The sequence below is a fragment of the Opisthocomus hoazin genome, chromosome 5 (genome assembly GCF_030867145.1).
Source record: "Opisthocomus hoazin isolate bOpiHoa1 chromosome 5, bOpiHoa1.hap1, whole genome shotgun sequence".
Taxonomy (NCBI): Eukaryota; Metazoa; Chordata; class Aves; order Opisthocomiformes; family Opisthocomidae; genus Opisthocomus; species Opisthocomus hoazin.
Window position 1 is genome coordinate 26,762,236 of NC_134418.1, and position 21,072 is coordinate 26,783,307.

Genomic DNA, 21,072 nt, shown 5'->3' on the forward strand with positions numbered 1-21,072 from the left:
AAACCTGTTTGCAGGGCAAACCATGCTAAAGCCTTATCATCTTTGTGCTCAGTACTAGCTACTAAAGAATGGCTTCACTTCATGCTAGTGATTATCCCAGAGTATCCACCCCATGCCCATTCACATCTTCATGAGACAGCACTAAATGCCATCCAGATATGTCATGATGGTTTATCAGAAGCAGTTCTTTCTTAAACTTAGTTTTTCAGGAGTAAATTCCCCTACTCGCCTGTTCTTGTGTACTCTGCCGCGAAAAAGGTCTTCTGGTATCATCAGCCAAGTAATTTTCCAAGTTTTCATTCCATGCAGAAACTTTTCATTAACTGAGTTGTTCTCATTTCCTTCTATTAACCTTCTTCTGAGTATGCTGGGGACTTGTTATTTTAAAAGAAAGAGCAGAGGTACGTTGGCCAAAAGACTGTTGATGACATTTGATTAGTGCTCCTGTCTGTTTCATAAATAGAGCCTCAATCCTAAACGATCAATCAGAAAGCTCAGCTTTTAACTTAAAATTTCCAAGCTTGCCTGAATAAAGCCCCGATAATGCTTTACAAAATGCTTTTTGCCAGTCTTATTTTTCATTTGCAAGCACAATTATTGTCAGTGTCAGCTTTTCCTAACCTTTTGCCCCCAAACTTAGTCAGTCATTGAAAATGATACTTAAGCAAATGTGCAGTGATGCAGTTTATGTCAGTTCTTATTAGATTAAAGGAATTTACTTGATACATGCACTAAAAATCTTGGGATGTAGCAAAGAATAACAACTTTACTGGAAGTACATTTGTTTATGTTGATTTGCCTAAACAAATATGTATTTCAAAGTAGCACCTTGTTAGCAGTTTTAGTGGTTTCCTTGATATACATGCCTTCAGTACTTACCTGTTTTTTCTTTGAAACTTAGTAGTATGTATTATTTTTATTCTGTGGATTTATACTTCTTTGTTCTAAACTATACTTTTCCCAACTGCACTCTCAGCATCTCCTACCGTACTGCCTTAAGGAAAAAGCTTCATTCTTCCTCCTCTGTGCCAAATTTCTTAAAGTTTCTGGCTCCTGTAGATGAAAATAACACCTCTGACTTTAGGAGCACAACAAGGTAGGGTTCTCTCTTTAAGCCTGGAGGTAAAACTGTATTTTCAAAGGTTTCTTTGTCTGAAATATTTCAAATGCTTCTTGCACTTGCAAAAACTGACTTGTGCAACAATTCACTTGCATGTATTCTGCATGTGATTGCTGTCAAAGGGATGGAGCTATCCCAGACTCCTCTCCTGTAAAGACTGCAGAACTTAGCCATTTGGATGTTGTAATGGTCATGCAAGTTCCATCTATGTACTTCTGTGATTATTCCTGCCAAAGGACTGTATTAGCAGTTTTCAGTTAAGAGAATATGTATAGTTCATTCTAAGCAATGTCAGTGTCTTCAAATTGGAAGGAGAGGGTGGCCTGTAAAATGCTACTCCCAGTTGCTGCCAGAGCAATTTGAAGTTCATTCATCTCTTTCAGCTTGAACACTCGTGCAACCATTTAGCCAATGGCTGGATTAAAGCAATGAATAAAGATGTAATGGGTGAAAGTCATTAGTGGGATTTTTAGTAGGAAAAACAGGACTGCTGCTCACGTGTTCATTTAGTGTTCTGAATAAAAACCTCTGTGTGTAGTTTGTGGGTTACATCAACGGAACAACGTCTAAGTACCTGGACACTCTTCCCAACTTCGTTGCTTATGTCAGATGGTGACTTGTGAACACAAGGGTTAAAAGTTTTGCTCCAAGTCTGTGCTGTGAAGGAGTAGATTACATACCCTGCTCACAGAAGTTTAGAAGTTTAGTTGGTTTTTATAAAGCTCCTTGATGTTTGCTGATAAAAGACTTCAGCAGTGCTGTGTGTCTCCTATGAAGAGTTGCTAGATTTTGTGGGTAGTGGTTATATAGCAGAATGGTAAAGATATGTTATGGTGTATGTGATTTTAACATGTTATGTGTAACATGCTGCTGCAAAGCAAGCTGAAAATTAATTAAAACTTCAGAAAGCAGATTGCATAGAGCTGCCAGCCCATTTTGATGAACCTAAGTGATGTTTGCAGCCTTGTATGAGCCTACTGCCACAAAGTAAGCTTCACCCACCTAACGCTTAGAGCTCGACCCAGCATGTGCACAGCACACTGCACTCCTTAATTGATTGTGTTACTGTGTTCGCTGGAGACTGTGTCACTGTTACTAGCATATGCAGGTAACCTACTCACAAGCTATTCTGTGTTCTGCAATTTCAGTGACTATGAATCCAAACACAGCCAGCAGGCCGTTGGTGCGGACAGCCCTGTAAGGACTCGCCGGCATTCGTGGAGGCAACAGATATTCCTGCGAGTGGCAACCCCTCAGAAAGCAAGTGATTCTCCCAGTCGCTATGATGGTAAAGCCTTTGTTTATTTGCTCCCATGAGTGTTGTTAGTGAACATAATCTCTGGAGTGCGAATCAGTTTGTCTACCCGGTGGACATATTTGCCCAGTGCTCTGTTTGTACTCTTTTTTGGTTTCCCACCTACTTTTTGGTCATGCCAAGCTGTTAAGTTTTTATTTTTCAGCTTCATACATAACATAGTTATGATTGTGTGAAATTAAGTAACCAGAGCAGAAATTATTTTTATATATACTGTTTTAATGAGTTATGGGGAAAAAATACGTCACCAAATAAGGCTCTGAAGAAAGTGTGATGCTTCTATTTCATCTTTCCATGCTGGAGTATAGAACTATGGACTGGAAAGGTCCAGGCCTAGCAGAAGAAATTAAATTTAGTTTTCTTTTATAGAATTGTAAAATCATAGATTTATGATCTTAGTTAAATTCTGTAGTGTGTACTTCATACCAGACTGAATTCAACCTCATGTATGCTGCTCCAGTCTGTGATTCTTTGCCACTTGAGCTATGGTTATCTGCTGGTCTCATATTTGTTTCCTGAAACTCGGTAGAGCTAAAGAACCACAGACTAGAGAAAAAAATCGCTGCACGTGAGCATGCTGGTGCACCATTTTATACATCTCGCTTTGTGGGAGCCAGATTGTACAGCACGTGCTGAGGCCAAAAATGCCTCAGAGAAGCTTGTCTGTAGATAGTGGTCTCTGGCTCACTAAAGTTTGAATTTCACAGCTTGAGCTCTGCAAGCTCTACTTTCTGACTGATCTGTGAAGCCATAGTATAAGAAAGTGACAGGAAACAGTATATTGTTGTATTTGTACTGGAATGTAACCATCTTAATGTCACTGAGATGTGTTTGTTGCATCTTAAAGAGAGACTTTGATTAACTGGACACGGCACACAACAAGTGTTTCTGTCATTAATGCATTTCTTGCAGTGTAAGTGCACTTACTGTGGGGTAAGCTGTGTACAGGCATACATGCCTCTCGAATTCAGTATGCTTCAAAACTGAGTGATCTCAAGAGCATGTTGTGTAAACATACATGTGAAACATCCTCCTGCACTTGAAGGCCTATGAAGGGGCTGTTCAATCTCAGCTCTTCTGTGGAAGCTACTGTTTTTGCAAGTTTGATGCATCTTTTTGTGGTTGGAAATAGTCTTACTTGTTTTTGAAAGCCACAAAACCTCCCATATGAAATAGGAATAAAAACCCTAGATTGCCTATCCAAGTATTTCCTCTGAGACATAATAGCTGCAAGATACAATCTTAACAACCTACAGCTGGATAAGCAGAATAGTTGGAGAAACAAGTGTGGCCAAAATGGAAAACAGGAAGTGCTATTAATAGGAGGAGCAATTTAAAATGTCTGGCCTTTTTCTTCACTCTTGTTTTCTTTTTCTGTTTTTGTTCCAATGTACATATTCAGTTTATGAACAGAGGGAGAAAACTCAGAGTTAGGGTTTTTTTAAATTATTATTTATAAGAAGTATTGGGTTTTACCATTGGGTTTTCATGCATCTCCTGGAACATTTCTGGCAGTAAAACAAAATGAAACTGCTCTGTGGCTGCAGCTTCTTTGGGTTGTAATCAGTAAATACGCATGTATAAGCTGTCACAAGAAACAGAGAGAACTTTAAGCTTTATACACAAAGATCTAGATCCTGACACTTGTGATTCCATTTGTATAGACAAGTGCTGAGCTGAATCTCAAGATGCATCATGTTCATTGCCACTCTGTGTGGTTAACACAGCAGGATATAAAGGTGTGTTTACTGAAAGTTTTTTTTTTTAAAAAAAAGACATTTTTGAGCTTAATCTTGTGAGACTCTGAACTTCAGAGATGCCTAGTGTTCTGAGTTCCCACTGGAAACTGACAGCATTTTGAGTCCCACTGTCTTGCACTTCTGGATCCTTGACTTCTCTAGCAGGTATTCAGAAGTAGTTTGAGCTAAAACTTTATTTCCTGGAGCTTGGTTGGAGACAAATGATTTCTGGCTGTGCTTTGGTGGTTGCATTGTGTATTACCAGGCAGACCGCGTGCTGGTTGTTTTGCAGGCTCCATTATGTGAAAGGAGGGTTTTATTACATGAAGGAGGGTGTTCATTTCTTACTAGTTCAGGAGTAAAATGAAAAACAGTCCTAAATCAGTAGAGTTAAAAAAAGAATTGCAAATAGATACACTAGAAAGCCATTTTTTTCTTTCCAGTTGAGATTCCTGCCTTGCCTGAGGAGTGAACTCAATCCAGCCATGCTCAGGCAAGGTGAGTGCTCATGGCAACATAAAGCCTTGGGTACGGGAAACCATTACTTTTGATTGTTATGGGAGCGAAGTCCCATGTGCAGGCCCTCCTCCAGCCACCTCCTGCTTGTGGGTGCTGCCACTTTCCCCTTTCCTCACTATTTTCCCCTACTTCTGTACATAACTTTATGATGAAGCACATCAGAGAAGCATTATGCAATTTGCTGCCTGGCAAGACAGCTGGATGATCTCTGGTGAGGCTGACGCCCAGTCTGGAGATCTGGAAAGGATCTTCTGCATAGGTGAAATGATCTGTGGAGACTTTTACTGCTTTCCAGCTGGGAGCTGGAGGTTTGCAGGGTTGAATTATGCTAGTTCCATTGTAGCAAGCTGCAGTTCAACAGTCCAACCTCACCTGCTGCTTGCCACTTCCCATGGCATGGCTGTGCTGCTGCGGGTGGTGTCGAGCACTGCTGGGCAGCGTTTCTCCCACCACCACCTGGAGACACACTCTGTGTCTCACCCTCTGATATTTTTCTTTTTTATTTATTTGTGGGAGTGGAATGAGTGTTATATCCTTCAGAGTGGAGGTATGGAAAAAGAGGAGCACAGATCACTTATGAAATGAATCACACTTTAGTCTGTTACAATGCTATGTTTCTTTTGAAAGAAAGTTTTCATTAATCTCTTTTTCTACAGCTTTTTTGGCCTGTTTTCTTTCTGTGGAGTACACAGAATTCACTCTGGCTCTCCCACTCACTGTCTGAAACAGTCTCAGTAATAAGTGTTTCTTCAGTTCTTTATTTTTACTTTGATACCTGCCCACTCTACTTGCAGCCAGATCTTCATGCTTCTCTCCAACAAGAGCCACATTCTGTGGCTATGCAAATAGTTTAGGACTTCCTAGTTCTCTGTCTTCACTGGTAAAAAGGTGGAAGGGAACAACTTGGTAATCATTTTAAACCAACTGAAGTATGGGCTCAGTCAAAAAAAGGTGGCTTTCAGTTGGGTCAGTTTTCCAGTCCCACTGGCAGTATTACCCAAGCACTGGGGCAGGCCCAGGGAGGCAGGCAGGGGCACGTGTCCGGGAGCTGAGGGTGGGTGCCCCTACCCTGCTCAGGGGCAGGACACACTTAGATCAGTGCAGAGTGATCGTGAAACTTTAACTTGCACTGCAGCGTAGCAGCATATTTGCAGCGTGTACGAATCTCTGTGCAGTGGACTGTTTTTGCTGCAATTTTCACATATTTACTGCTCAGAATTGGTCATAGTGGGAGAACTGTTTTGCAGGTCATCAGAAACTCCCAGCAGAGTAAATTCAAGTGCTAGATTTAAAAGGGGCGCGAACTGTTTTCATAGAGTAAGTGGTGAGAAAGTGATGGTGCTGGTCATGCACTTTCTTGCTGCGGGAGGTGTGCTGGCAGCAAACAGCCACGTTTTTATAACAGCTGCATCAGTTTTAGGTTGGAGAATGGGTGATTTGTTTTAAGGTGGGAAGTGGGGTGGAGTTACATCTTGAACAGAGAAAGAAATTGCAATTCAGAGGAATGAGATGCTTGGTATTGCTTAGCAGTACTCAGAAAATAGATTCAGAGGAAAAAAAGGAACTTCAACTATAACAACTACACAGTATTTTACAACTTGCCTTGCAGAAAAAAGATTTTTTTAGAAAGTGCAAGTGTGTCTGTACAGGAAAAAATCCTCGATTGATTCATTAAAATGAATTAGGTTTCAGTCTCTGGCAGACAGGTAGCAAACTGTTAAATCTTACATGCTGAAGAAAAGTTTGGAATTAAAGAACTGTTATTCCTAAAACCAGTTGAGGTTAGCACCTACCTATCTGTTTATGTGCTTTGTGGTGAGGGATATATCTCTTCCATTATTTAAGCAGAAATATTTTTTTTAAAGTAATTTTGTAATAGTATTGCAAATACTGTTTTAATGATTCTTTTTTTAGAAACAAAATGATTGTTAATTAACTAATGACTAGTTTTGTAAATGCTGTAATAAAGCCAGTGGGGTAGAATTGATTATGCAGTTCTGTCCCTCTCAGAGTGAATATACACTCATAATCTTGATTTGCAGCATAGGAGCTTGGCTATAAGTAGCAAGTGCCACATATAATGTGTGATGACTTCTGCGCCCGTTGAAATACCAGGGCGTTCGTTTCTCAGGGCTTGATAAACAGGATGAATTTGGAGGTAGTGATTACTTTTTAAGAAGCTCTTGGCTTTAAAAGAAAAATCAAACTCTAAAGCATCTCCCAGAGCTGATTTTAATCAACTCTGTTGAAATACGCAGTTTTCAAGAATTCCTTATTCAGCCGTTGCCTTAAGTTGTATGTCAGACTAGAAGAACTTACTGCTTCTTGTGATTCCATGTCTGAAGCTTTCTGGTAACAGAAGGCTCCTCGTCATGTTACCACATTTTGTTATGAAATCAAATATTCCAGACATCCATGTAAAATAATAGGGATATTATATCATTGGTTATAAAGTTTGCAGTTCCTCTTTGATTTTGTTTCATATATGAAAGAGGGTGTTGCACTACCTGAAGAGAACGAAGGGTGTTGTAAAAGTCCTTTCTTCTGGACAATTTAATGTTACATGACTGGGAAGATTTCTCTTGTTTGTTTGAAAGCTGAATTCAGTAATGTTTAAAATGCAACAAAGAAAAAAAGTGTAATGCAGAAAATAAAATGCTTAATGGAATTCTTCCATCCGCATTCTCACCATACCTTACCTGACTTCTTAACCCTGAAGAGCAGATGTGATTGGTAAACACCGCGTTTAGAGTGCCATGTATAAACAACTCCATAGTGAGGATGGTGATAATGCATTGTATTTGAGCCTCCTCCCAATTAGCTTCCTATAAAAATAAAACAAATGCTTTTTTTCTATGTGAAGTGTTGCAGTTTCTGGTCAAAGGTGAATCTTGTTATCTTGTTTTTGGTATTTGAGGTTGGTTAGACTAAGTGCTTCTGAAAGAGTGTTTTTAAAATTCAGGCTTTTAGGTGGGTTTGTCACTTCTGTTGTTTTTTACTTTGTGTGCGTGGTTTCTCTTAGTGGGTTTCCTTTTTTTGTTCTGTTTTTTTGAATGCCTTATTTAATACTGAGATTGATTGAATAAGAAACTTGATGAATTAAACTATTGATGAATTAATTTTTTTTCTAGTCAATTATAAATGAAATTTCCTAAAAAGTGAGGTTTAAGGCAACATTTTAATAACTTGCTGATTGAATACTTTAATGTCCTCCCACAGATCCCAGCAAATGCTCTATATTCATTGTAGCTTCTTCTGGAACTAATGAAATGTCCTGTTTATATAACTACCAGTCAAATATTGTCTGTTTTAATTACCACTGCAGTCATTCACCAGCTTTTTGTTTACAGACTTTCTTTAGTGTGGTCCCTGGTAGCAATATACCATGATACTTTCATCATAATCTTTTGTACTTTTGTTTTGTGTGTCATTTTTGCACATGACAGTTTTGTGTAATGCGTTTGTTAGCCCTCTTGGTGTGTAGGGACACTCTGCATCTTAGGGTTGAAGCACTGCTATGTGAAGCCAGAGAGCTGGGTATAAATGAATGGATCTGCTGTACAAGTTCCGTATCAGTCCATTGTTCCTACTGGCCTTGGTCTTTCTTGGGTAGTAGAAGTGGTGGGAGCATCAGAGCAGTGCTTCTGAGGTATGTATGGATGCATTAGTACATTTGTGCAATATTTCCATCTGCTTCATGAGCAGTTTCATCTGCAGTTCATTACCTTGCACAAGTTCTCACAAGCACAGGAAAGCTTTCCCAGTGAAGTACACTGTTTCTCAAGGAATACTTAGTTTGGACCCACAAACTTGTAGAAGGGTATTGCACAGAAGAGTAGTTCTGAAGGGTAGTCCAAGTATGAACTTCAAATGGAAAATAACCCATGTGTCGATAAAATGTAATAATAGTTATTGAGTCAGATTGCCCAGTCCTGAACCTTAAAGAGTAGAAGCGTGGTAGGCCTGTAGAAGTACCATTTATGGAGGCAGAATTTTAAGTGGAAGCTGCAGGGAAGGGAGCAACATGTTTGAAAGGAGCACAGGTCAAACGTGAAATAGGAGTCAACAAAAGCTGGTGAGGTTGGCAGATGAACAGGGAAGCAGTCTTTCAGTGTGTGCTGAAGTGTTCAGATCCTGCTTAAGTGCACTGGCTAATCTCATAAAGGTTTTGAAGGCTGCGGGTTACTTGGATTTTAACACATGGCAGTTTGATTCGGTGGGATGTGAACTCCCAGTTGTGTTCAGTTGAATTGCTCCACTATGCATCTTTGCTTTCTCTGCTTTCCTCCAGATTGTTTGTGTATAATAATGAAATACTCAGTTTCTTGTTACAGTATTTCTGCTGTTGTCTGTTGTGGATCTGGAAGCCGAATGGCATCTCTGTTGATTGTTGTCTTGTACATTCATGGACATGGGTTAGTGCTGACTTACCAAATGTCTGGTTTTTTACTTCGCTTTGAGGGATTACATTCCACCTCCCCCGCCTCTTTTACCAGCCAAACAGCTGATGCAACTCTGCAAACTTTAGACAAGCCACATGAGCAGTTAAACAGGTTCATTTTGGTATCTATATATCCTGCTGCATGCCAGCACGGAGATGGGAGGGAAGGCAGGTTTTGAATGTGTTGCACTTTATCAGAGTAGACTTTAGACTTCCTGTTAAATGTCTATAAGTGATAAGAAGAAAGAAAGGATAGAAAAGGAGCTGCCATTTGAAAGGCAAAATCAAGCCTAGGACTCTTCCACAGAAGAACTAGAGGTAGGGTTGATGATCATAATTGTTCAGCCTATAGATTTTTGCAACCTTTCTGTTTTCTTTTATAGCCTTAAGCATTGTGCGTATTTTAGCGAATACTGATCTTGTCAGGTTAGTCAGTAACAGACTAGAAATTTTCAGCCTAAATGGAAGCAGGACCGTGGACTTGAGTAATTGATGCTTTGCAGTGGTTCAAGTGTTGCCATAGTAAATTTGATCACTGAAGTATGAGAAGTGAGCAACATTACCAATAAATTAGAAGGTGATACTTTGTTAGGTTGGTACTTGAAGACCAATCCACAAAATTTGCACTGAGAAAGTAGAATGTGTGTGTTAAAAACAGGAATATTTTAGGCCTTGGATACGTTCCTTTTTGCTTTAGGAATGCAATGTATTTAATCTGTTTCCGTGCATGTGTTTTGGCAGCCTGACTTTTTTGCAAGTGGGTAACCATAAACTGTCTCTGCAAATAGTCTGATATCTTCTAACACATACATGCGTAAAACCAGAATATGTATCTGACTCTGAAGCAGATCCTTAAACCACTGGGAGGATGCATGGGCTGAGAAGAGATTGTTTCCCCAAGGATGTACATGCGTTCTGTGTTGGATGCTGTAAGAATGTAAGAAGTGAATAGACTACAGATAGCGTACAGTGGATAAGGGTGTACCTATCTGGATCACTTTTACTTTTTTGCATTAATGTTTGGTGACCATTTTTGTTAATTCCTTTTTTTATGGTGATGTTACTTTGTGCATGTAACGCAGCCTTAGAGAAAATGAAAACTTTCCTTCAGGATGTTATTTTTATTTTTAAGTTTATTATTCAAGCAAATTAAGGCCAGCATTATCCTTAAGATAGTAGAAGACCAGCATTATCCTGAAGAGCATTTTCCTTATAATGTTCTTTTATATGCACTAAGAAAAATCGTCATTAAAGCTACTATATGTACAGAACATTGTTGCATCAAAAAAACAATAAAATCAACATAATTTTCCTTTAATTGTTAATACAAGTTGAGGATTATCAAGTATGTGTTCTGTCTTTACCTGATGATATTTACCTGAACCTCTTTTATAATTGCAGATCTTAGCCCATGGATGTCTTTCCATTTACCTGTAAAGAAAAAAAGTTAATGAATGTTTCCCAGTTTCTTTTAAGGGATGTAACACAATTTCTTCACTGCATTGATATTTTTCATAACCAGCTGTATTTTTGAATGCTTCTGTCAGTGTTTCCTCCTTCTCTTAGCAACAAATGGTGGTTGCCTTTAAAGTGTCAAATATTTGTTGTTTGCCTTATACACATTCCCATGAAATTCATTGTTCTCTGAAATGCTGTAGATACCCAGAGTGTGGCTATCCACACGTATATCCAGAGTGCAAGTTTGTAAAGGTTTAATTTGTGCTACTAGATGAAAATACCGCCTTTTTTTTTGTATGTATATTTTAGCCCTTGAATTTAACTGTGGTAACAAATAAATACGAGTTGTATAAGGAAACAGGTGGTTTTGGACCCATCCTGTTTGTCTCTGACTGTGAGAGGAAAAGATTGACAGTGACAAAACTTAGAAAAGCAGAAGCCAACAGCTGTGAACATTTCCATTCTTATTTAGTCATCTGAGCTTAGTTGTGTGAGTGCCTTTCAGTGAACAAGAAAAGAGTAGCTGCATGTGAACCATGTGAGTCAATATATGGTGGCTTTCTGAGCAGATTCTGACGGGGTGAAAAGCTTCCTATTTTGTTTGTCGAAATGGAATAATTTGTGTGTGTGTGTGTGTGTGTATTTAATTCAGCAACTCCGTCACTGTACTAGCCAACGGTAAAGAAACAGACCACTGAGCTACCACGCAGAACAGTTGTGTGTGTCGAGGGTGTCACTTCTCCAGGAGCTGTTTGAGGTAGCACGCGCCCATGTACTTGTCCTTGGCTGGAGAGTCTGGGAATGGTTTTTGTTGTGCTGATTTTAAAGCAGTTTCTTGCATGCATAACCGGTCAGTTTGTCCTTGGGCAGACGTTTTCCAGCCATTCTGTTTGGCAGAGGAGGAGTGCTGTTGCAATGGCTTTCCATTTGGGATTTGGTAGGAAGAGATAGGTGGTTTTGACCTATCTAAAGGTTCATTCTAAAGGTGGTGAATTGAGAAATTTTTCTTCTAGATACAGGTTATATCAAATACTATTGAGCCTTCAAAGAAGCTGTGTAGAACAATAAAATTAAGTGATACCATAGCAGACATTAAGAAAACAAAGCATAAGGACTTATCTTTATGTTGAGAACTTGATTAAAAACAATATTTGTCATCCTTTCCCTAAAAAGAAAAGATTTTTCAATTTGCCTGAGATTGTTTTAATGTTCACTTTCTTTTGTAGTGTTTTCAATGTTCTTAGAATTACTTTGCTTGCTTGACAAAAAGGTCCATTTTGTGGTAGACCTGCTGAAGCCAAAAGAAAAAGTGCAGAAGGTTATGACATGGTTAAGAATTAGAAGTCAGAGCAAACATGTCGTAGGTGCCTGTCTCCTCTTCTGGATGATTACTGGTTCTTAAAGTAAACATGCTATTGTATGGCCTTAGGTGGTGTTGTGTTTGTGCAGCTAAGGGTGGGTGTTTTTTTTGTTAAACACAGGTTAGAGATTATTCTTTAAATTACATGGGTGCTATATTTGATTTGATCTGCTGTTTGAATCATGGCAGGTTTCAGCCGTAGGTTGTATTTTTGCAGTTTCTTTAACTTGCCTTTTCCTTTTTAGTTCTGTCCTTGTAAAGCTGTAATTAGCAAGCCATGGTCTTGGCGTATGATAAAATGTTTTTATCAGGTTATAGGGGAAAAAAAAAAAAATGTTCCAGGCTTTGGGCCATATGATTCTTATTCAGAAGCAGCTTGTAAACCTGCTTGAAACTGTCATTTGGGAAACCTTGCTTGTCATTGCTGTCTCCTATATATGTACGTATATATATGCAATCTTTGAAAATGCATCCCTTCATTGACCTATTCATGAAATCTAAGTGGTTCACAACAGCTGCTCTCTTTTAAAGATTACTCTGAATTGGGTGAACTTCCACCGAGGTCTCCATTGGAACCAGTGTGTGAAGACGGCCCGTTTGGGCCAGTGAAAGAAGAAAGGAAACGGACACCTCGTGAGCTTCGCGAGTTGTGGAAGAAAGCCATTATTCAGCAGATACTGCTTCTCAGAATGGAGAAAGAAAACCAGAAGTTACAAGGTGGGTGGAGGTCTTGGTTGCACCCTACTGCAATACACGTTCACTTTTTGGTTTGCTCTGTGGCCTTCGCAGGGGATTGGACCAAGCTTTAATGAAACATTTTAAGAACTTAAAAGTAAATCAGGTTAGCAGCATCTCCCTCAGCTCTCATTAGTCTAGGTTACAGTTTACACTTTTTTTTTAATCAAGTAACCTAATTATTTGTTTACTTGATCTTAATTGGTACTCTTTTAGTTTTACCATGGCTAGGGTTTTTCAGTCTGGTGTCTAGAAGCTTGTGAAGAGGAATTCAGCACAATCACTATCTTGAACTGAATTCTTTTCTACATTTGCATCTGTAGGTCTTTGTCTAAGTATTATTGATCATTGCAATGTTTTGTTTAGCCAGTCTTGAAGTTCTTAAGGAGCTGGTTTGGACTTCTATGTGTGCATCGCTGTGCACGCACACTGTGCAGGCAAGGTTTGTATGGAATAGTAATGACCTAGATCAGGCAGAAGTTGGAAGGAGCTGGAGAAACTGGAATTTGCAGTTGTTTTTAACTGTAATTTTTCTGTGGCTGAATGTGTAGCTGCAACAAATCCGTTGTCGTGGCAATTTTACACATAAAATGGAGCTGATTAAGAATACACATTTTATTGTTGCAGCTGCATACAGAATTACAAGTGATTACCCTTGAGAGCTGCTCCTTTGAAGATATGAATGATAAGGACAGAAATATTTGTCTGGCTGATTTTAAATGTTCAGGAAGGGAGTAGGCACCTGGATCCTCAAGGGGAGAGGTACCTGGTATGAAAGTGGCAGTTCTTTGCCGTTGTGTAAACTTGAGGAAGGATTGTCTTTCAGGAAGAGGAACTGTGTGGAAAAAAGGCTCAGCTGTGTGAAGAGTTCAGTACACCAAACATGAAATCCTTCCTTAAGCTTGGGCTGAGACTCCACCTCTCTTGGACATTGGATATGGCTTCCCAGAACATTTAGCCCACCTGCAGGCTGCTTGCTCCTAGTGGTATAGCTCTCTTATTTCAACCCTGAAAGTGATGTGAAGAGCACCTGTAACCTGAATTTCCTAAGAACCTCAGAGGTGACAGGCATGTTTCCAGCAAATGTGCTTGCTAAACCAGTAAAATAAAATATGGCAATGGGTACCAAATATACAACTTCCTTGCTTAAAGGGCCAAGACCATCTGGATAAAGAGGTACTGAGAGCAATGATTTATGCAATCCCTTCAGCTTAGAGCAGTACTGCTGCAAGTGAGCTTCTATCAAGTCGTGTTGTAACTTGGAATTTTTATGGGACCTAGCATTTAGAAATAAATTTTCTGTTTTGTCTATTTATACTCCTGACTTTTTTTTTTATTGTATTTAAGTCATCTGAATCTACAGCCTGCAGTCAAGTTTTTGGCAACTGCAGGACATTAATATCCATAAAAATTTTGACAAATTTCATCAGATGCTCCAATTTTGTCTGCCCAAAAGAAACAATTGCAGAACTGTCACAAATTCCCTATGATGAACATGTCTGAAACTAGTTAGTGAATGAATGAGATGGGTATTGGCATGACTGAAGACCCAGGCTGTGCAGTGCGCACCATAGAGTAAGGAAGTTGTCCTAGGTAGCTGCTGCATGAAGAGCTCAGATGGTGAGACAGTACTTGAAAAAACGGGTGTGGTGAGCACAGCCTTGTAATGTAATGCCACGTGTTCTGATGCTTTTGTCTCTGGGAAGTAAAAATAAATATTTTACATGCAACAATAATTCTCAGACTACTGCTGTTCAATACTGAACAAAATATTAAAATTAAATGTACAGTATGTCGCATCTTTACTGATAGTGCTGAAGTGTGATACTGGGATTTGGGTAGTGCTGGTATCTAAAATAAGCTTCTTGATAAAGGCATATTCTCTTCTCAGTCCTTGCATGTCACTCCCACTGTCACATTTTTGCATGTGGCATAAGAAGACTGAATAAAGCAGAGAAGTCTGAAAAGATTGAAAAGTTGCCAAGCACCAGAAAACACTTGTTTGCAAAAGGCGGGACATTGAAAGATCTCCGAGTTTGTTTTCATATAAGCTGAAACTTAAATGCCATTTTTAAGTTATCTGCATACATTACCACCTGTGTTTGAAGATTTTTAATATTCTAACACGTAAATATGTTGTATTTGACCTGGAGAAAATGTGAAGAAGTTGACAGTTTAGATACACAGGATCGCTTTCACTGTAGACACACAGCTACAATAAAACCATCAGTATTTGTAATTACATGGTTCTGTGGTTAAACACTGAATGTAATCTACAGGGAAAAATCAAAAGCAGAAAGAAACCAGGAATAAAAAAACCCTAAGGAGGAAAATTAAGCTACAGTTGTCTGTATTAGGATGGTTAAAGCATGTGTCAGTGCATGTGCAGCCAAGTCATGTTTTAAAATGAAATATACTGCTTTGAAGTGAAAAGACAAAAACTAAATTATAAAATGTCAAAATGAAATAATAGGAGGTCCGCATCTTGCAAATGCTCAAGTAACATCATAACTCCCATGAATAACCTCATGAAATCATTCACATGTGAAAGCAACTACAGGATAAGGAGGTAATGTGGACACTTCCAAAATACAAACAGTTCTTTTCTTTTTGCATTTTTAAAATCTAGAATCTTGTTTTAGCCAGTGGGAGTACAGGACGAGCTAACCCTTTGCAACTTTCAGAATTTGATAATATAAAAAACCTTAATTGCAGATACAGATCTCAGAAATAAGATGAGCTTAGTGTGCTGACTATTTCAGTGTCATGATGGACCATGTAAAAATTTCAGGTGATTTTTAACTGTTTAGTAACTTTATATGAACAAGTTGATCATACAAACAATGGAGAGTTAAACTAACAGAAGTAACATTCTTTTAACATAGATTGTGTCAAGACTGTAACGCATAGGAGTGTGATTCTGTGAGTTCATACTGTGAAATCATCAAAAGTAGCAGTAGGCTTGTGATGTGTGGCAGAATGTCCTCCAAAGGACAGTATCTTGTTAACATTACAGTAATGCATCATCACAACAATGAAGCAGTGTGAATACATCATGACAACTTGATTAAAAATCGTGGTCACTTCATGATATACTATTTCATAAACATGGTTCCAAATGATGTTATTTGTAATTGGCTCGATGGCTGTTACTGAGGAGCACTATTTTTCAATGTTTGTTTAATACTGTAGAACCTTTTCAGTCCTTTATGTCTTTTGAACCTGTGCTCTGCTCATTTTTGCAATTAGCGAGCTGCTGGCTGTATCACAGGACTCTTGTCCTAGAATTAGGTGTGTTGAGTCCTCAGCCATGTTACAGCCAGTTAAAAAAATTGAAATATCCGTTTTGTTAAATTCTCCATAGACTTACCACAGTCTATGTCACTTCTTAGTGCTCTCTTTGTAACTTCGTCTCAGTTTCTTTACAGCATTTTCTATCAGCATTTCATGCCTTTTAGGAATAGATGCCTGACCTCTTTCTGTCTCATCTGCACTGCACCTTTTTTCGCCATCCGAGCTGAAAGACCTCTTCTGTTTTGTCAGTCTCATGACCTGCACAAATTGATCCACTGTCCCAAAAGGTGCTTTATTATTTAGTTTACATGAATACCATTCATAAATCGTTTTCTCTGGGTACATTCTTGTACTAAAAAGCCCCTGTAGAAACAAAACTTAAAAGCTTTGCCAGGAGTCACTTTGAAATTCTTACTACACTTCTAAACTTTGCCATTAACACTCAGCTACAGAATTCTTTTTTTGCCATGGTTCTTGGATGCTTTCCCAGCTATTGATTAATTGTTTTTAATCCCTTATAGTTAACATATGAAGATACACTGCAATGTTCTTATAAATTGTAATCTGAGAAAATCACCAATACTACAATACATCTCTGCACCGGGAGCTCTGATGGTCTAAAATGTGTTATTTAAGACTAAGTTATGAATTAACCCTTGTTCCAATTTCTTCAGTGAAGACTTTGAGGGCCTCACGTGTATATAGTGTTTATAGTCCTATTTGTGTTCAGGGTTCTGAAATTTTCTATACTTCAACTTTCCTTTTTACATAGTCTACAAAAATGGACATGTGAATGATCATAGAATCATAGAATGGTTTGGGTTGGAAGGGACCTTATAGATCATCAAGTTCCAACCCCCCTGCCGTGGGCAGGGACACCTTCCACCAGACCAGGTTGCTCAAAGCCCCATCCAACCTGGCCTTGAACATTGCCAGGGATGGGGCATCCACAGCTTCTCTGATCACCTTTAAAGTATTTTTTTCACTCTGTCATTACTATTGTGGAGCTGTATGCGTAAGAAATAGATGACTATATTGGGTTTGCATTTTTATTTGGTGTAGGTATTCTGCACTGATTTTTTGGGGGTGGTTGTTTGGTTTTTTTTTTTTGAGAGCTGGAAAATTGAAAAATCCTGTTAGGAAAAACCTTGCTTTTATTTCTTTAGTTGTCCGCTCTCATGTTTCTTCAGATTTAAGAGTTGACTAGCTGTAAGAAACTTAATTTAACAAGCCAAACTCAGCTAATACTGTATATAATAATTTTAAAAACAAAAAAAACAAAACCACCACCCCACTATCATAAAAATTTCACAGAATCACGCAATCACAGAATGGTAGGGGTTGGAAGGGACCTCTGTGGGTCATCTAGTCCAACCCCCCTGCCGAAGCAGGGTCACCTACAGCAGGCTGCACAGGACCTTGTCCAGGCGGGTCTTGAATATCTCCAGAGAAGGAGATTTTAGACATGTAATGTTTCAGAATTAATAGGGTTTAATTTTAGGTGGATTGCATGATGAAGTTCCAAGTTAAATTAATCCATTCTACAAATAGTAAACAGTATTAACTGGTGCATTCATGATATCTCTTCCTAGCTTCAGAAAACAATTTGCAGAACAGACGTCTGAAACTTGACTATGAAGAAATCACACCATGCTTAAAAGATGTAACTTTGATTTGGGAAAAAATGTTAAGTACACCTGGAAGGTCAAAGATTAAATTTGATGTGGAAAAAATACACTCTGCTGTTGGGCAAGGTAAGCACAGTTTGTTATTTTCAGTTGTTGAAATGCATGTGAATTGTATTAGAAAAGGAATAGGGTGACCTCTTAACCGCTCCTTATATATAACCAGATTCTCACTAGAGCTGTTGCTCAGGTTGCTGACTAAACAAGTAACAGTGTTCGGTATCTTCATGGTTATGCATATGCAAGCAACATGCCCTTGCAGGAGTAACTGCAGTTGTATTACTGGAGTTAAAGTACTTGATACTCATTTTTTAATAACATTTGTCCTTACAGGAGAGTTGTACAGTACCTCAATATATTACAATTGTTGCAATCTGATTTTATAAATTAGAAGTTATAGTTAAAGGAAAAAGTCTGGATAATACCAAAGAAGTGACTGTGTAAAGAACGGGAGAAATTGTCTGTACTATTGTCTGGTAATTCTCTGTTCCATCCTGGGTAGTATGTGGGTATGCAAACAGTATACGTAGATATCTGTGTAGAACTGCCTTTTTTCTGAGTTCAACAACACATTGTACCTGCAAACACCACTTACAGTCTTCCTCATTACCACATCGTTGAGTAACTGGCCCCTCTCTCCACAGCATCAAAAGTAATATAACCTAAGGATGTTTTCTAAATGTTCTAAGAAATTGGGTTATTACTCAGTGTTATTTGTGCCATGGTTGGACCCAAAGGCCTTATGCTGAGTGCTGTATGGAGCCGATGGTGAAGATGGCTACTCCAAGGAGCTTCTTATAGTTCTCTATAAAGCTTTCCAATGTGTAAAGGATGTGTCAAGAATTCACCACTAGCAGAAGTTTAATATTTTAAATATTGCACCTGCCTATATGCAATTATTCAAGCAAGTTAAACCAAATTGTCCATTTAAGTTGACTAGGTAAGTCTAGATTTCTAACAGTATCGAATACCCCAAGCACAAATCTCTGCAAAGTAAGGAAAGCTCATTATCACAGGTTTCCATCCATTCATGTAGGTAAACAGTTCTGTCCAGTCAACATTTGTGCATGAGAAAAATTTGGTTTCTGTTGATAGTCCAGTGATGCTGGCCTGTGTTAGAGTTCAAAATAAAACTTAAAAAACTTGGAGTGATGCAAAATAAATGAATAAATAAATAAAGCCCTGCTTAGTGGATTGCTAATAAGAAGCACATACAAGTAGCCAGTAGATGGGGAAATTATCCCTAGTTTTTAATGCTGTTGTTATGCTCTGGTCTCTAGAACCCAGTTGTGTCAGAGTTCTTACAGTGAAGTGATGTCAAATTTCATACATATGCAGAAATGAAAAATGCATTTACATTTAGTGAGTTGTAGTTTAGACCAAAACCACTAAATATAACTTCAGTAAGCAAGGCAAACTGGTAAGAAATGCAGGTTTCAATAAGCATGGGGCTTAAATTAGGGTAACAAATATGTAGTGTTGACCTATAATGTACACTGTAGTAGATGTTTAAATATAGTACATCTTTCAGTTAGGAAGTAGTAAACCAAGTGCTTTATTTTACTTGTATGATGCAGCATACTGACATAATATCAGATTACTTCCTTAAAGGGAATTTTAATTCATTTGTAATTTTGCAGCTGTAAATGTGCACTATTAAGCCAGTTCTACCCTACATGACACATTCAGCTTCACTGAAGCTGATGGGATTTTAGATGTGTGTCTGAAGAGGAAAACCTGGCTCATTCAGTGTCTGAAACAGCAGTTTTCCTCATTATTTCATGTTGGAGACTTTTCGATAATTGGGTTTAAGTTCTCGGAAGTAATTTATAGAAACGTTCGCTAAATACACTTGTGATATGGATTCAAATATTATACATTTCTACTAGCATTTCATTTTCAATCAATGTCTCTGGGTTATGATAGTGTAGTAAAAATAAGTGCTGCAGAGGGAACTTCGTGTCCTTTTGTACTTCTGCGAAAGAAGGCAGTAAAATTGCCATAATATGTTTTGTTGTCTTTCCATGTAAGTTGTATACTTGAATCAATTTTGGTTTATCCTATTGTTGTTGTTGTCCATATGTTACATATATACCAAAAGAAAAAAGCAGTCTAAAAAACTTTTGGCCATAAGTTACGTCAAAATGTAATATGTGGTTCCAGTACATTATGGATTGGACAGAACACTTTCCCAAAGAAGAGTGTGTTGATCTGTTGCGTGGATGATTTAATACTGCCAGTCTTGTGCTAAATGAATTATGCATGTAACAATAACCTTTCTGTTACTTTCAGAGCTTTGCATATAGATACAAATGAAGGCTACTATTACCTATGTGAGATACTTCAGTAGCAGCATCCTTTTTCTAGAGAAAGAAATTCAAGCTGTAAAACAGTTTTACATGTACCAGTCATTCAGCAAACCAACAGCAAAACTAGAAATACAGTATTTGCTTTCTGATTATCTGCCTGCTGTTGTAGTCTCTAGATCACAGAATCACAGAATAGTAGGGGTTGGAAGGGGCCTCTGTGGGTCATCTAGTCCAACCCCCCTGCCGAAGCAGGGTCACCTACAGCAGGCCGCACAGGACCCCGTCCAGGCGGGTCTTGAATATCTCCAGAGAAGGAGACTCCACAACCTCCCTGGGCAGCCTGTTCCAGTGCTCCGTCACCCTCAGAGGGAAGAAGTTCCTCCTCATGTTCAGACGGAACTTCCTGTGCCTCAGTTTGTGCCCATTGCCCCTTGTCCTGTCACTGGGCACCACTGAAAAGAGCTTGTCCCCATCCTCCTGACACCCACCCTTCAGATATTTGTAGGCATTTATAAGGTCCCCTCGCAGCCTTCTCTTCTTCAGGCTGAACAAGCCCAGTTCCCTCAACCTCTCCTCGTAGGGGAGATGCTCCAGTCCCCTCACCATCCTCGTAGCCCTCCGCTGGACTCTCTCCTGTAGCTCTTCATCTTTCTTGAACTGGGGAGCCCAGAACTGGACACAGTACTCCAGATGAGGCCTCACCAGGGCAGTGTAGAGGGGAAGGAGAACCTCCCTCCTCCTGCTAGCCACACTCTTCTTGATGCACCCCAGGATCCCATTGGCTTTCTTGGCAGCCAGGGCACGCTGCTGGCTCATGGTCAGTCTGTTGTCCACCAGCAATCCCAGGTCCCTCTCCGCAGAGCTGCTCTCCAGCAGGTCCACCCCAAGCCTGTACTGGTGCATGAGGTTGTTCCTCCCCAGGTGCAGGACCCTGCACTTGCCCTTGTTGAACCTCATCAGGTTCCTCTCTGCCCAGCTTTCCAGCCTATCCAGGTCACGCTGAATGGCAGCACAGCCTTCTGGTGTATCTACCACACCTCCCAGTTTGGTGTCGTCAGCAAACTTGCTGAGGGTACATTCTAACTCTTCATCCAGGT

General features: G+C 39.2%; 1 protein-coding gene across 7 annotated transcripts in view; it reads left to right on the plus strand.

Annotated features, from left to right (window-relative positions):
- TBC1D1 (TBC1 domain family member 1) overlaps positions 1-21,072 on the plus strand; it is a 116,684-nt gene that overhangs the window by 76,550 nt on the left and 19,062 nt on the right. For 5 of the 7 annotated variants that reach the window (XM_075420686.1, XM_075420685.1, XM_075420688.1 and 2 more), the window contains 4 exons: positions 977-1,096; positions 2,269-2,408; positions 12,484-12,669; positions 17,574-17,735. In XM_075420686.1, the coding sequence (XP_075276801.1) occupies positions 977-1,096; positions 2,269-2,408; positions 12,484-12,669; positions 17,574-17,735 (608 nt within the window). The remainder of the gene's footprint in view (positions 1-976; positions 1,097-2,268; positions 2,409-12,483; positions 12,670-17,573; positions 17,736-21,072) is intronic. The other 2 variants (XM_075420689.1, XM_075420690.1) reach the window with 1 other exon arrangement.